The sequence below is a fragment of the Rhineura floridana genome, chromosome 5 (genome assembly GCF_030035675.1).
Source record: "Rhineura floridana isolate rRhiFlo1 chromosome 5, rRhiFlo1.hap2, whole genome shotgun sequence".
In the NCBI taxonomy this organism is placed as follows: domain Eukaryota; kingdom Metazoa; phylum Chordata; class Lepidosauria; order Squamata; family Rhineuridae; genus Rhineura; species Rhineura floridana.
This window is the reverse complement of record NC_084484.1, coordinates 61,806,122-61,820,577: the sequence shown is the minus strand read 5'-3', so window position 1 is coordinate 61,820,577 and position 14,456 is coordinate 61,806,122. Positions and strand designations below refer to the sequence as shown.

At 39.9% G+C, this 14,456-nt stretch overlaps 1 protein-coding gene across 1 annotated transcript in view; it reads left to right on the top strand.

The window, feature by feature from the left end:
* The window catches only part of GABRB3 (gamma-aminobutyric acid type A receptor subunit beta3), a 136,705-nt gene that overhangs the window by 108,412 nt on the left and 13,837 nt on the right, over positions 1–14,456 (top strand). The window contains exons 4-5 of the mRNA XM_061629413.1: positions 4,810–5,030; positions 12,172–12,254. Coding sequence (XP_061485397.1) covers positions 4,810–5,030; positions 12,172–12,254 — 304 coding nt within the window. The remainder of the gene's footprint in view (positions 1–4,809; positions 5,031–12,171; positions 12,255–14,456) is intronic.

Below are 14,456 nucleotides of genomic sequence, written 5' to 3'. Positions count from 1 at the left end.
TCTGTCTAAAATCTGTGTGGGACAAAACTCTCCTAGTGACTATGATAGGATCTTTTTTAGCATCAGGTGAAGGCCTTTTTATTCTCCCAGGAGTTTTGATAATTGTAGTTTTAGGACATTTTAGTTCCTTGAGTTTTTTGTTTTTCCCTTGACTGGGTTTTAGTGCTGTTTTCATTTTATGCTGCCTTGTGATGGTTTTATGATGGCTTTCTGCTGGTTTTATGCTGGTTTTTGTAAGCTCTGCTTTTTATTTATTGTTTGTAGCTGTATTTTAGTGTTTAAAATTTAAAAGATCATATAAAAATGTCATGGATGAATGAATGAATAAAAAATATACTGCATATTCTTGAACCACTTTCCGGCTGCAGTCCTATACACAAGGGGTCAGTAGCCCTCCGGATGTTGCTGGACTACAATTCTCATTGTGCCTACTCATTAGCCATGCTGCAGGGAGCTGATGGGAGTTGGAATCCTATAACATCTGGAGGGCCATAGACTCTTATGCACTTACTTAAAAGTAAGTCTCATTGAACTAAGTGTGGTTTACTTCTGAGTAGATATGCATAGGATTACACTGTTATCAACTGCAAGTATTCAAAATGGTAAACAAACAAACTTGTGTGGCCCTTTGGACATTGCAGAATACACACTTTTCAAAATCTGTGAGTTCATGCTTAGAATATCTATATTGTCTTCAGTGGAATACTTTCTAAGCTTAAGGTGTATTACTGTAATTTCTTAAGCTAAGAGCCACTAATTGGTAGAGCTGGACATTGTCTGGGATCAACTGAGGAAAAGCAATATACACCTTTTTTTTATGTAAACACATTTCTTAGATACATAAATCAATTGCTCTGGAATTTTCACACCAGTTTACAATTTTGTAAATTTTATAAAGAAGCTCTACTTTTCAATTATATAAGCTCTTTTATGGGTAAATTGTAAAGTCAGATTTGCAGAGCAATCCAAATGCTGAGGAGCCGGTGGAGGGGGGGCCTGCAGAGGAGGAGCCAGTGGAAAGTTCAGCGGGATCCTCCTCCTCCTCCTCCTCCCACTTGGGATCTGCCGGCCTGGCTGAACACCAGCTCTGTCAGGAGCTGCGCGCACATGCTAGCCGAGAAGCACCAGCTCTGATGAACAGGCCTCCTGGGGAGCAAGCGCTTCCCATAGGCCAGAATGGGAATTTAAGAAAATTATTTTACTGCACCAGCCTTTTGGCCAGCAGACTTTGCAATGGGTTCGGGACCTGGGGAAGAAGTCTGAACGCGAGGAGGATTTCACATCAGTCCCCCTGCAGCTCCTCCCCCACCATGCTCCCATATTGCCCTGTTGTCTGTCCTCTGTCCGCCAGGCTGGCCGTTTCTGGTGGGCAGGCTCCTAGTGTTGCCATGGCTCAGCTGCAGTGGAGGACTGCTGCTGGTGGAGGCTGGCAGAGCCCAACACAGCTGGGAGCCTGCTGGCGCCCCCGGGAATCCACAGCATCCAGCTCACCCCAGCCGACCAGAATGGGCAGAGTACGGTTGCACCTGAGTTTCTAAATTTACACATAAGCCTACACTGGAAATATTCCTTAGGCAGCGTTGATAAAGCAAATGTGGATTATTTATATGTCGTTGTTGATTTTATTTCCAATATTTATAGACTGCTTTTCAGTATAGATGGCCAAAAAGCAGTTTATACAACAATCAATAAAACAAATGGTCAATCAAAATAATTCAGTGTTTTTTTAAACAAAATGTATAAGAAAAACATAACGTACAACTTAAAATGCCTGCTGAAATAGAAGGGATTATTTTTAGGTTATTTAGATATTATAACTGCCCCGGAAGCTCCAATAAGCCAATTTTTTTATTGTAAATAGTCGGTATTTGCAATTTTTTACGTGCCCAATTTACATTTCCCACTAGATCAGTATTCCAGAATGCATTCTATAACTTCATGAATAGCTCCCTTGATGTGTAGTCTTTCATATAATGTGGGCAACAGGAAACTGTGGTACAACAGAAACACGGTATTACTCTTGTCTCCTCTCTTCCTGTGCCTAGAAAGCCGGTTTCTTGTATTGCTATGGATAGTTTTTCTTCAGATGCCAAAATGAAGATATTGTGTCTTTGGTTGCTATGCCAACCAACCTTCTCTTGTGTGCAGTATCTCTAAAACTGGTTGATATAGCAACCTTTCTCATTGCACTTATACTCATCAAACAGGTTGTCATTACACTTATTCACACCAAAAGGCATACATTTGGGGAGGCAGTTTTCATTGCACTGGAGACCTGTAAAAATATTGCCATGCCAGTAGCACTTCATTTGCAGTAAACACAGTTTCCAGCACTAGCTAAAAATGTGCTAAGGTAGGTAAACTACCAAGTCAAAATTACTGTCCTGTTCCTTGAATTAAAGAAGCACAATAGAGATAAGTAACTGATATTACCCTAGTGTGTCACTATTCACAAGAAGTCATTAACAGTTATCAATTTGTTAGTCTTACTAGGGGCTCTGCCCCTGCATGCTTTGTGCACCAACCTCTCTCCTTCCTCTAGGTTGCCAAGGAATCTCTTTTCCTCCCCCTCCCCAAATGGCCAAGGCACCTCCTCCCCTCCCCTTTCCCCAGCTCACCAAAGCACCTTCCGCCTTCCCCCAGCTCAGCAAGCCTCCTCTCTGCCCCACACGAGTCACCAACCTTCCCATTCTACCCCAGACATGTTGCAAACCTTACACATACACACATAGGTTACCAAGCTTCCCCCTCCACCTCAGATGGATTGCTAAGCTTCCTGCTTTGCAGACCTTGCAATAGTGATGCCAAGACCTCATGGGGCTCCCCCAACCTGTTGCTCTGCAGCTTGCCCAGGCCAGTGCCTGGTGCTGGCTGCTTGCCCTGGTGCTGTCCTTCTCCCCCACTCCCCACATGGGTCACCAAGTTCCCCACCCCACCCCACATGGGTTGCCAAGCTTCCCCTCAACCTCACAAAGGTCACAAAGCTTCCCCTCTCAGCTGGGTCATGAAGCTTGCACGCACACACATACAGGGTGCCAAGCTTTCCAACACACATGGGGCACCAAGTTTCCACTCCACCTCAGATTGGGTCACCAAGCTTCCTACTATAGTTTGCAGAAGCAGCTGTCTGTGGCACTGTGAACAGCAGTGTGATGCTTACAAAAATATAGGGGGAAGAGAGAGAGGGGGGTCATTTTTTTCTATCCTCCTGCTCACTATATATGGAGCAAGACAATAATCTAGGAGACTTAATGCAGGACAAAAAAGTTGATGGAAATGTCTCTTTAAAAAGTGCCTTCAGTACATGAAGGTTGAAAGTAAATATTTCTGTGCACGCTCTCATTTCACATGCAAATATGTATAAGATATGTTGTTGCATATGAATAAATTCACAGACAACTTCAGAACAGACGCATGAACAAAACTTTGTTTAACAGACTTAGAGTTCTTTCTTCCCCTCTGTTCCCACTTCCTGTAAAAGCTTTTTCTGTGAAGTGAGCTGAAAAATAAAAAGACTAGTATGCCAGAGTATATACATCTGTCCCTCATCTAAATAAATGTTTTTTACCAGTTTTACTCCAAATTGGAAATTGGTTTTTATAATTTTTCCAGTTTTACAATGCTAATGGTAAAACTATATTGTAGATTTTTTTTTCTTTTTCTATCATGGGAAATCCATATTTTCCACACCATCTGTGATATATGACTTGACTGCACCATGCAATGATGGGGGGAAATGGTTTGCATAATGTGTGAAAAATACGGTAACCTTACAGATGTAGCACAACTGTTTCATTCTTTCATGGATTCAACCATTGGTTCACAGAGTGGTATAGTTTTGAAGGCTATTAGTGTTTGAAGCCAGCAAGGAAGTAGTTTAGTCTTCTGTTGTTGAGCAGGAAGCCCTGTTGTCTTCTTCCTGAATTAAACAGAGCTTTCGCCCAAATGGGAATATGATGGAACTCGGGGGAGAGTGCAAGAAAGATGTGGTGTGTCTTTCTGGCTATTTATTCTCTTTTCCAGTGACATGGAGTATTTTAGGCTTCTAATTTAATCAAACTACTAATATTGTTCTATAATGTGTTTTGGTGCTACACATATACCTGTGGGTTTTAGTAATTTAGTTTTTTTGGAACAAATTACTTATTAGAGGCCAAGAAAAATACTTTGCAATTTTATTACTACTGAAACCAAGTGTTAATTAAGCTATCACTTTCAAAGAATGCATTTGTTCCTGTCGTCTGCATCAGAATGTTGCAGAGAACACCAGGGGATATATTGTCCTTCTGATGTTGCACTAATAGAAATTGTTCATGAGCACTGAAAGCAGAAAATAACTGCTATTCCTCTGAACAATAGTGACAATTATTCCCCATCATCTTCAGTTTTATATCATAGTCTCCTGAGAAATTCATGTCCAATTTGGGTTTCTGAAGAATCCAGATGGATGGCCAGTTCCAGTGTAGCTCTTTCCAATGCTTTCTTCCATTAAAATCCTGCATCAAAGGAGGCCTTTTAGCAACAGTCTTCACAAAAATACTAAGAATTTTATAGCTCACATTTGAAGATGGAAAGAAAAAGTTAAATCTTTCTGTACACATTTCAAAATATACAGTGACATTTTATTTTGAATTAATCCATCCAGTTACATAGAATCGCACTGTAGTGTAAACAGCAATCAAAAGTTGAGCACAAGATTTCTTATAGTTTGGGTTAGAATGAACTGTATTATACAAAGATAATGTAAACAGTGATTTCAGAAGTGTAATATATAAACAAGACTTAAATTTCTCCTCTTCTCTCCGCCAGGATTACACATTAACTATGTATTTTCAACAGTACTGGAGAGATAAACGACTAGCATATGCTGGAATTCCTCTCAACCTTACGCTTGATAACAGAGTAGCAGATCAACTATGGGTGCCTGATACTTACTTTCTAAATGATAAGAAATCATTTGTGCATGGTGTTACTGTTAAGAATCGAATGATTCGCCTTCATCCAGATGGCACAGTGTTGTATGGCCTCAGGTATGTAGCAGCGTGCTGAAGATTTCTCCAGTACTGGTTTGTACTTTCTGTTGTTGACCTTTGTTTCCTTGGTGCAAGGTTATCATAGATATTCTACAACATATTGTATAGCCTCTATTGCTTCTCAAAAAGATGTCTCCAGAGAATAAATGACACTATCAATGTTTCTTAATTTTGCCATGTTTTATTTGTTGATATGAGTTTCAAAGATTTAATAGATACTTGAATATGAGTTGCTAGCTTAAATACCTCTTTCAAATATGTGGACTGTTGAGACCTGCACCCCAAGTTTTAGTCAGGATGGTATAGGAATTCAGCTTCCCATACCATCCTGAACATCTTCTCAATGACATGCCTTTTTAGCTCTACCTTCTTCCTGCTCCTTTATCTCCCACTTCAGCATTGCATGCATTTTCTCCTGCCTTTGAGGCCTGCATGGCAGTTCCCTCAGGCAAATGGACCTTCCTACTTCCTGACATCAGTTGCATTGATTTTTGGTACTATGGACCAGGTGGAGTGTATATTATATTTAACAGAAAATACCTAAAGCATTGTTAATGAATCTCAAGGTGAAACAAATCTCATATTGAAGTCACCACGTGGGAGGCTGCTGGGAAACCACTAAATGGTGGTTATAACATTTGGAAGTTGATTATCTCCTGGATCAGTCCATTTGTATAGAAAGACTCTCCACACCAATCCCAGCAGGGAAACTTTCCTTTATATCAGATGGATTAATATAGAAAGCAGCATTTAAATATTACAGTCCCCAAGTTATTCTTGTCAGCCTGCAGAAGGATTTCCAGTGGTGCTCTCACATGGGGCTCTAATATCAGAATCTGCCCTCATCCACATCCAGATCAGAGCTGTTTTGTACTTTGTTTGTGGATTCAATTTTCACATTGAATATTTCCCTTTCAATTAATGAGGGGCAAACCCCACCCATCTCAGTTTAGAATTGTAGTTTTATTCCACGTGAATGAGTCAGAAGGAATAAAAAACGTTACTTCCTAGAGTTCATGCTGGCACTCAAGAGCAGGGTAGAAGGAACCTCAGATTTAGCCTTTGCTGCTACTTTTCCTTCTCACCTTGGGAAAATATGAGAAAGAAATGGAAAGGAAGGAAACTGCCAGATGGCTGGGCTGGACTGGGAGCCAGCAATTAGGAGCCAAAACGAAGTTTGGACATTTAGCTTGTAGAGACATAGGGATCTCTGAACTCCCATTTCCAAAACTCTTCTCCACATTTCCTACTTTCAGTGAGGTATAATTGCTTTTGAAAAAGTAGCCATCTTATAGGACCCTAGGAAACTGCTTTATACAAAATCAGACCATTGGTTCAGTATTGTCCATACTGATTGGTGACATCTCTCCAGAGTTTGAGAGAACAATCTTTTCCAGCCCTACTTAGGGATGCCAAGGACTGAACCTGAAATATTTTGCTTGCAAAGAATGTGCTCTGCCACTAACCTACACTCCTTCCCTCTTGTGAAGTGTCAGTGTGTTTGAGATTAGGCATGTGTATCAGCTCTGTGTGGAAATGAAATAATGAAGAGAATTGAGGATATTCAAGGGTCTTCCCCACAAATGAGTCAAAGCATGATATCAGTAAACTGGCTGAAACAGACTGGGAGCCCAGGAAAACCTCCTGTCACTCTTTCTATGGTTTTCTTGCTATATTTCCTATATATCTATATTTTACTAGGTCCATGGACTTTGCAAGAAGCATAACAGCAGAGAATTTTTTTTTAAAGTTAAAAGCTTCATTTTAAAAAAATCCCACATTGTTCTGCTTTAATAAACAAACAAACCAGAAAAAAACCCAGAATTCTTCAGAGCCTGCAAGCACCCTCTCATTGTAAGGCCTATCCAGGGGCCTGTAACACCTGAATTCACACCACTTGGTCACTACTTCGTTATTTTAAAAGTAAGGAAAAGACACGCCTTCATAAGGGATTACTGAGGAAAGTTAATCCCTTTTATTCCTCCCACAAAAATCCCCTGTATGCATTTGTCTGCAATTTGACAGATGTAATCCACTCTGTACCTGTAAATTTAATCCATTTTGGTCAAAAGGGAAAAAGTTACATGGAGGAACACTGAGTATCACTGTATACAGAATGGCTTGAAACCCAAAAGACAGATCGAAGAAAAGAGAACACAGAGGGAATTGGAAACAGACTGGAACTTTTTTAAAAAGGCAAAGATACAAGATGAATATTGGGGCACAGGCACACCCCTATTTGAGACAGTGAGAAATAATAGTTTCCCAGTCTTGAAGCAATAAAATCCTCAGGTGCCCTAACATTGAAATAGAAGGTTGTGTAATTCCCGAGCTTTCTCTCAAAAGATGGAGCTATGCAATCCCTGAAGTTGTCCAATTGCATCAAGCCCAAGAAACTCCCAGCCTCAGGAATAATAAGCTTATAGGTTCTTGCTATAGTGTAAGGTGTAAAAGGAGCAAAATATATGGAAAACACATTCCACTTTAGTGAAAGTAAGATCCATGACGCTTTCATTCTGGCTCACAAAACAGTTCCCCAGTAAATATGAGCAACCAAGAGTCTCTCTGCATTGCCCCAGTATTTATTCAGTGCTATAATGCCACAAAAATAGCAACAAAGCATTTTATATATTGAACAAAATCAGTCACTGAATAATTACTTAATATGAAGTTGAACATACTGTGTCAACCTTTGATGTAAGTTCAACAAATAAACACAAGCTCTGAAGACAAATTGCTAAAAGCAGCATTTTTCTTAAAGAAAATACAGTTAATGCTTGCATTAGATCCTCAAATTGTAAGAGTTAATTTCATTTTACTTGCAATTTAGTCTTGGAATTTTATTTAACATGTCAATTACAAAGACAGTGTAACAACTTTAGACATATATTAGATAAGGAATATAATCCTAACTCACACCCACAGAGAGAGGGATTTACTGTAAATATTTAGTGTGTTTGCCCCCCCCACACACACACATATATATTTACTCAACTTGCTTTTGCAAATAATAGCTATTTTAAAAGGAGCACAAATGCAAGTTAAAGGCTAAATGCTCTCTTGATTTATTGGAACAAATCATTTTATGTTTATTTATTTAAAGAACTTGATGTTGATATAAACAAAAAAAACCTTAGGTCTTTTATTTGTTTGATGCACTAAATTAGAATTGTTTATAAAATGATTTATTTCCTTAATAAATATATAAGAATTTATAATTATCATAATGGTGCATTTTTAAAATTAGCTGGATTGCCCATCAGCTTATAGTTGCATGATTTTGGAGGGGGGGATATAGTGTTACTTTTACATGTCAAGTCACAGTTGCTGCTGTCATATTGGAGAAATATCATCTCCCTATAGTAAATAGTTCTAAGTACCTGGCCTGGGGAATTAGCTGGGCACTGGCAGATGTTTGGTAAAAAGGAATCCATCCCTGAAACCACAGACCAGCTGCAAATACACTGTTCAGAAGCTATTCCAGTCCTTAGGAGTTTTGTTTATTTTTCGCTCTACATGCTGTTCTGTGAACTGTTCTGAAATCTTTTGCAGCTTTTTCTCCATCACCCCAATTCATTTTCCATTAAGCTGTGCCGATGCTAATGAGTCTGTTTTTGCTCATTCAGTGAAACTGTTTATTTAGAACTTCATTGGGAAGGTTTGCTGACAGACTCCATAGCGTATTCACATGGCCAAGACCACAGATGAACAAAATTGCTAAGTAATTGCAGAATGTGCTCCCAGCTGATGGACAAGAATCCATTTTAAATGGGTTTATACATGAAATATGACAGTTCTGATCTGATTGAGCTTTGCTTACTTCAGACCACCTCTTGCATCAAGTGTCCACTTAGTACTGTGCCACTCATGCATTATCTGAGATTGTTTTTAAAGACCTTCTAACTATCTGCAAAAAAATTTTTTTTGTAATACCTAATTTATAATACTCATAATACTCATAAAAGTATCAAGCTGCCCATGCTTCCTGATCTGAAAAAGCCCCATGGTAGTGGTTACCTTATGACATCTTCCCTTGGTCTTTAATTGAGGCACAGGAAGTCAGGAAGGCTGCTAAGTACAGACCACTGGTTATGTCCCTCAGAAACCTCAAAAGTAAGGTAGCACAACAAAAACCTTGCACCCAACCCTTGAGAATTTCACCAAAATTTTATCTCCCTTTTTATAATTTTCAAATGCAATTTAATGAAAATTTATAGGGAATGGTTGAGGAGGGGAACTCAGGAGAAATTTTCAGCACAGCACTACCTCTGAGATCTTTGGGTATGATCACCAGAAATATTGCAGGAAGTATATCCCCTGTTCCCACAAAGGGATCTATTGGTTCTAGATTATTCACTTTAACTTGATGCTCATCTGAAGAATGAGTGTAATTCAATGGTAGAGAGCATGCAACATGTCCCAGATTCAACTCCTGGCACCTCCAAGTAGATCTGGGAAATAGTCCTGGAGAGCTGCTGTGAGTAAGTGAAGACAAAGCCGAGCTAAATGGACTAGAGGTCTGATTTAGTATAGGGCAGCTTCCTATGCTCCTAGCTATATCTTGGTTTGTCTGTCACCTCTCTCTTGGGATCCATTCAGCTTCAATGTCAGAGGCCAAACTAACCCTGGGTGCAGGCAGCCCTTCCTTGCCCTCATCGCAGGACACTGGCTTGTCACCCCCAGATGGAACCTGACCCAATGCTAGGTGTAAGGCCAGAGCCTCTCGGTCATCCTCTGATCAGGGTTCCCCAGGCTGAAACCTGACAAAGAGACATCCAACATTGTATCTCACTCTCTAAGGTTGAACCTCATAGGATCCAATGTATCCTATAAACCAGGGATGGAGAACATTTTTTTGGTTCTAGATCCTTATCAGGATCAACCTTGCAGGCCAAATTTGACAGGTGAATGGAGTCACTGACATGTCAACCGTATGATGTCATTCTAATGTTACATGATTGACAAATGCCCACCTGTCAAAATTCCTTGCGCAGGGCTCCTAAGGGCTCCAAAACTCCAAAGTTTGCATTTAAAAGGCTTTCTTTGGCTGCACATGCATGCATACTGGGAACAAGCCGGTGCAGACAAACTGAGAAGAATGTAACACCTGCTTGTTACCTGACAAGCAAGAGTTAAATCACTGCTGAGAATAGGCACCTTCAGCCAATGCAGAACTGAACCCCAGCCTCCTGCCCATCAGCTGATGTCACAGCTGATTGACAGGTGGGCATGGTTTAGGGAAAATGGCTTTATGGGCCAAATTAGATCCCCTGGCATTCCAAGATTGGTGTTGGGCCAGAGGTTCCCCTACTGCTGTAAGCCCTGGGATACTCTCCCATAGGCCATACAGTTATAGGGCCCATTTCTGCATGGAGCAACAGCAAAGTCTGGGTAGCCTGCATGAAGAGAGCACCTTCCCTAGATAGGGCTGAAACTGCACAGACCAGCAGCTAGGATAGAGAACAACTAGCAATCCTGCAGCTGCACTAAGGAGACAAGTTAGCTCAGCACTAGCCTGGAACAACTACTAGGATTTTATAATCTGACCAGGATAGTCATTCTGATAGTAATACACCTCAGACGCTATATCTGACCACCTTCAGGAGCCAGTGCCTTTTTATGGTGAACTTTGGAGTTGTGGCACAGGAATGCTTAGTGGGGGAATGCTCCCCAGGGTCCTCCTGCTCCTTGGAGGACTCTAAGGTCTGCTCCTTGAAGTTTGATGATAGCAGTACTTTACTAGAGCTCAGTGAACAGAGTGCAGGATGCCCAGAGAATGAGTCCAACTCCTCTTGGAACCTGCTGTTGCTGCTTAAGGACCCCACCTCTGAAGATACCTCCACAAGATTTCATTTTTAATGGTGCCACATTGGCCTCTACTAGGAGTAGGTTTTCACAATATTGTAGAAGGTACTCCTGTAGGAGATGCACTGAGCTTCATCATCAGTTACTTTTTTAAAATGGCAAAAAATTACTTAGTTTGCCTTGCCTTTTTCAGTTTGGTGCTGATTTGATAATCTGCTCCTAAATCATCTTGTTTAGCTTAGCATTTTAATCCTACTGTTTTTAATTTTTCTGTATTATTTGTTTTCAATATAAAGTATTTTTGTAAAATATTTGAAAAGCCACATATAAACACCATAAGTAAAAAGGAACTGATCTTAAACTAACAAGGATAGTATTTTATTAGCATTGTATCTTGTGCTTTGAAAACTGTTATGACCCAGTTGGATACGGCAGAGTAAAAAAAAAATTCAATGAGTAAGTAAAATAAACTTTCCATGTATATGTCTTAGTTGTATTTGGCTGTGAAGGAATAGAGGCATTGACCCAGGGGTGAGGAACTGGATACAACTGGAGACAGATACTTTTCTCTCCCACCCCTTCCAGGCCAACTTTGACAGGTGGGTGAGACCACCCACCTGTAAATCACCTGAAGTCATACTGATGTCAGGTAATAGATACCTATCAGCTGATTGGTGAATGTACCAACCTCTTTTGGAGATGTGCTTTCAGCTGGACCTTCAAAGAGACTCCTTGTAAACAATAGCCAGCCCTTCTGAAGTCTCTGCAAAGGAAGTAATGCTCTGAAAAATAGAGCATTTTCCCCTCTGCAGAGAAAGCAGTTTGTTTTCAAAGCACTGGAAGAAGTGCCTTGATTACAAGATGCTTCCTCCCACCCCCTCAGCTCAACTAGGGAGTTCCTGAAGGGGAGCTCCCTAGTACAGCTGATCCCAGCTGACGGACAGGGCTAACAATCACCTGATCAATGATGTTTGCAGATAGCCCTGCCCTGTGCTTTGAAACCCAAACAATCAGCTGATAGGGCTTCCTTTAAAGCATCTTACAAAGGGCTTTGCAGGTGTCTGAAAACCCATTTTTGTCTCAGCTACAACTACAACTATCAAAGTGTGACTTTGCCAAAATAACCTGATGGGCCCAATACTGAGGTCTGGCAGGGCAACTTAGCCCTATGGGGCATAGGTTCCCCATCCCTGTTTTAAGTCATAGTGAAGGAACAGCAAACTAATTAGTTGTTGATGTCACTGCAGCTCCTGTTACTTGTCAGTCCCTCTTTCCCCCAAAATATCTTGATTTAAGGGGTTTATAAAGTTCAGATTGTTGTGTTTTGTTTCAGGATCACAACCACTGCAGCTTGCATGATGGATTTGCGAAGATACCCATTAGATGAACAGAATTGTACTCTGGAAATAGAAAGCTGTATGTACATACAAAATAATGCTTGTTTTTCTAATTTCAGTTGTTTGCAGTATTTTTGCACAAAATAATAATTTTAATTGTATTACTTAGTTCTTTATTTGATTTCCATACCATGTCATGAAGCGTCAGTGCTGACGTCAAAGGGCAACATTGTTTGCCATCTGTTCAGAGCCACCCTTCAGTGGGGGTCCACTGCCAAAACTTACAGAGGCCCCTACTTTTCATTCTCCATGCTGTTGCTGCCTATTCACCTGTTCTCTCCAAGCAAGTGAACAGTGACAGAAGCAAGGAGGAGAATAAGCAGCATTCACTTTCCTTGTCCTTATTTTCTGAGTGGCGGTGTGGATTGGGTGCAGACGGACAAGGTAAGTGAAAGGTCAGCAGTGAAAGAGATGGAGAGGAGTGGGGTTACTGAGGGAGGACATCTTGTCCAAAGCATCCCTTGCTGACATTGATGGGACAACCTAGGGCAAAATACTATGCTGACAAAATAAAGCATTTGTGGCTTACATTTATGTAAATCAGAAAGTTACACATGTGCATGAATTCTTAACCATTGGGATTTTAAAAATGTTTATTTTTTGTCTGGATCATCCCCACTGTATTTTTCCTGAGGGGGGGAAAATATTTTTCAATTTTGTATATGGGAAAATTAATAAGTTTCTATCACATGGTTTTCAGTCTGTTGTGGGGCAAAAAAAATTAAACCAAAAGGCATGAAAAAATGTAATACCAGTCTGGTTAGGACGAGCAATGCCTAGATGCTTATCTACAACACAAGAGAACTAGTGTTCATGTTTTAATCAGATTCACTTTGAAGACAGCAAGCAGTGAGATTCAATTTGCTTTCAGTGTACTTTATTATGGATGAGTGATCTTGCTACAGGCCCCCCTGGGCTGTCAGATAGACCTACTTATGATTAGAAATTTAGTCTCGCATAAGAAGTAGAATCTCTTTCTTCAATCTAGTTGTCTTCTGTAATTGGGGTGTTCTTATTTAAATTTGTATTTTAAGAGCCACCACTTTCTTCTACAAAGTGATGGATTTAGGAAATTTCTACATACATAAAATATCAGTACACACTAAAGAACACTTTTATGTAAATTACACTTGGCCTGCTACCACTCCTGTTGAAGTTAATGGGAGTTTTGCCATAGATTTCAAAGGGAGAATTAGGCCATCTGTCCCAAATTTGTGTCACAGCAGCGCTAGAATCTTCTCCTGAACATTTTTCAATACAATTCTAGCATTTGTTTTACACAACTTTAGTTTTTGAAGTAGTAGTGTTGTAGGATATATCTATGTAGTTGTTATATACAGGATTAAATATTCTTTTTAGTACATCCAATAACTTGAAATACATGTATGCCAGGATGCTTGTACTTCCACTGGCCCTGGCAATGGTTACATTACTGGCATCGCAAGACTCGCATGAGGACTGGATGGCTTTAATCTTGTTTTCAGTGCAAGTTGTGCTACTTTTTAGGTACAATTTCCGGTGCTCCAGATTATGCTGTAGTGTAGAACTAGAAGTTAGAAAACTGAAGCATAGATGTGCTAGGGCTCACTATTCTAAGCAGAATTGTCATAATAGAAAGCACATCTCTATCTCTGGGGCTGTGCTGAATATTTGTAGGCCAATATTTTGCTGCAAAAGTAGCCCCACAAATGTCCAACAAATCATAAACCTTTGTCACCATTCACCCTTGTTTGAGGCATTTTCAGTTATCAATCATTAGTCCCTTTGGTTCCATTTTTATAGGTTCCTCTTCACACAGACTACATGATCCCAGCCAATCAGGGATTGCATGGTTAGCATGATGATGTAATGACCTTTTAGTCAATAAGATTAGGCTATATGACAACATCATAAAGCTGATTCAGAGTTAGGACAATGTTTTCTGATGTTAATCTGAAATGCTGAAAGGTATAGTGCTTTTCACAGGGTTGAACGTGTTAAATGTTTTCATAAAAAGTAACTTTATGCATATTTCATAATGTTTAAATTATTTTTGATGTTAAGGTTTTCAAGTTGTGCAGCAGCAATCATATAATAAATATCTATTAGTTTCTTCTGAAAAAATTCACTATAGCATGGATTCTTAGCATGAAGGCAAGAGGAGGCTGGCTTGGCACCTTTAAATATAAACAAGAAAAACAAAGATAGATGATATATCTGATGAGCAGTTATTCTCATCCTG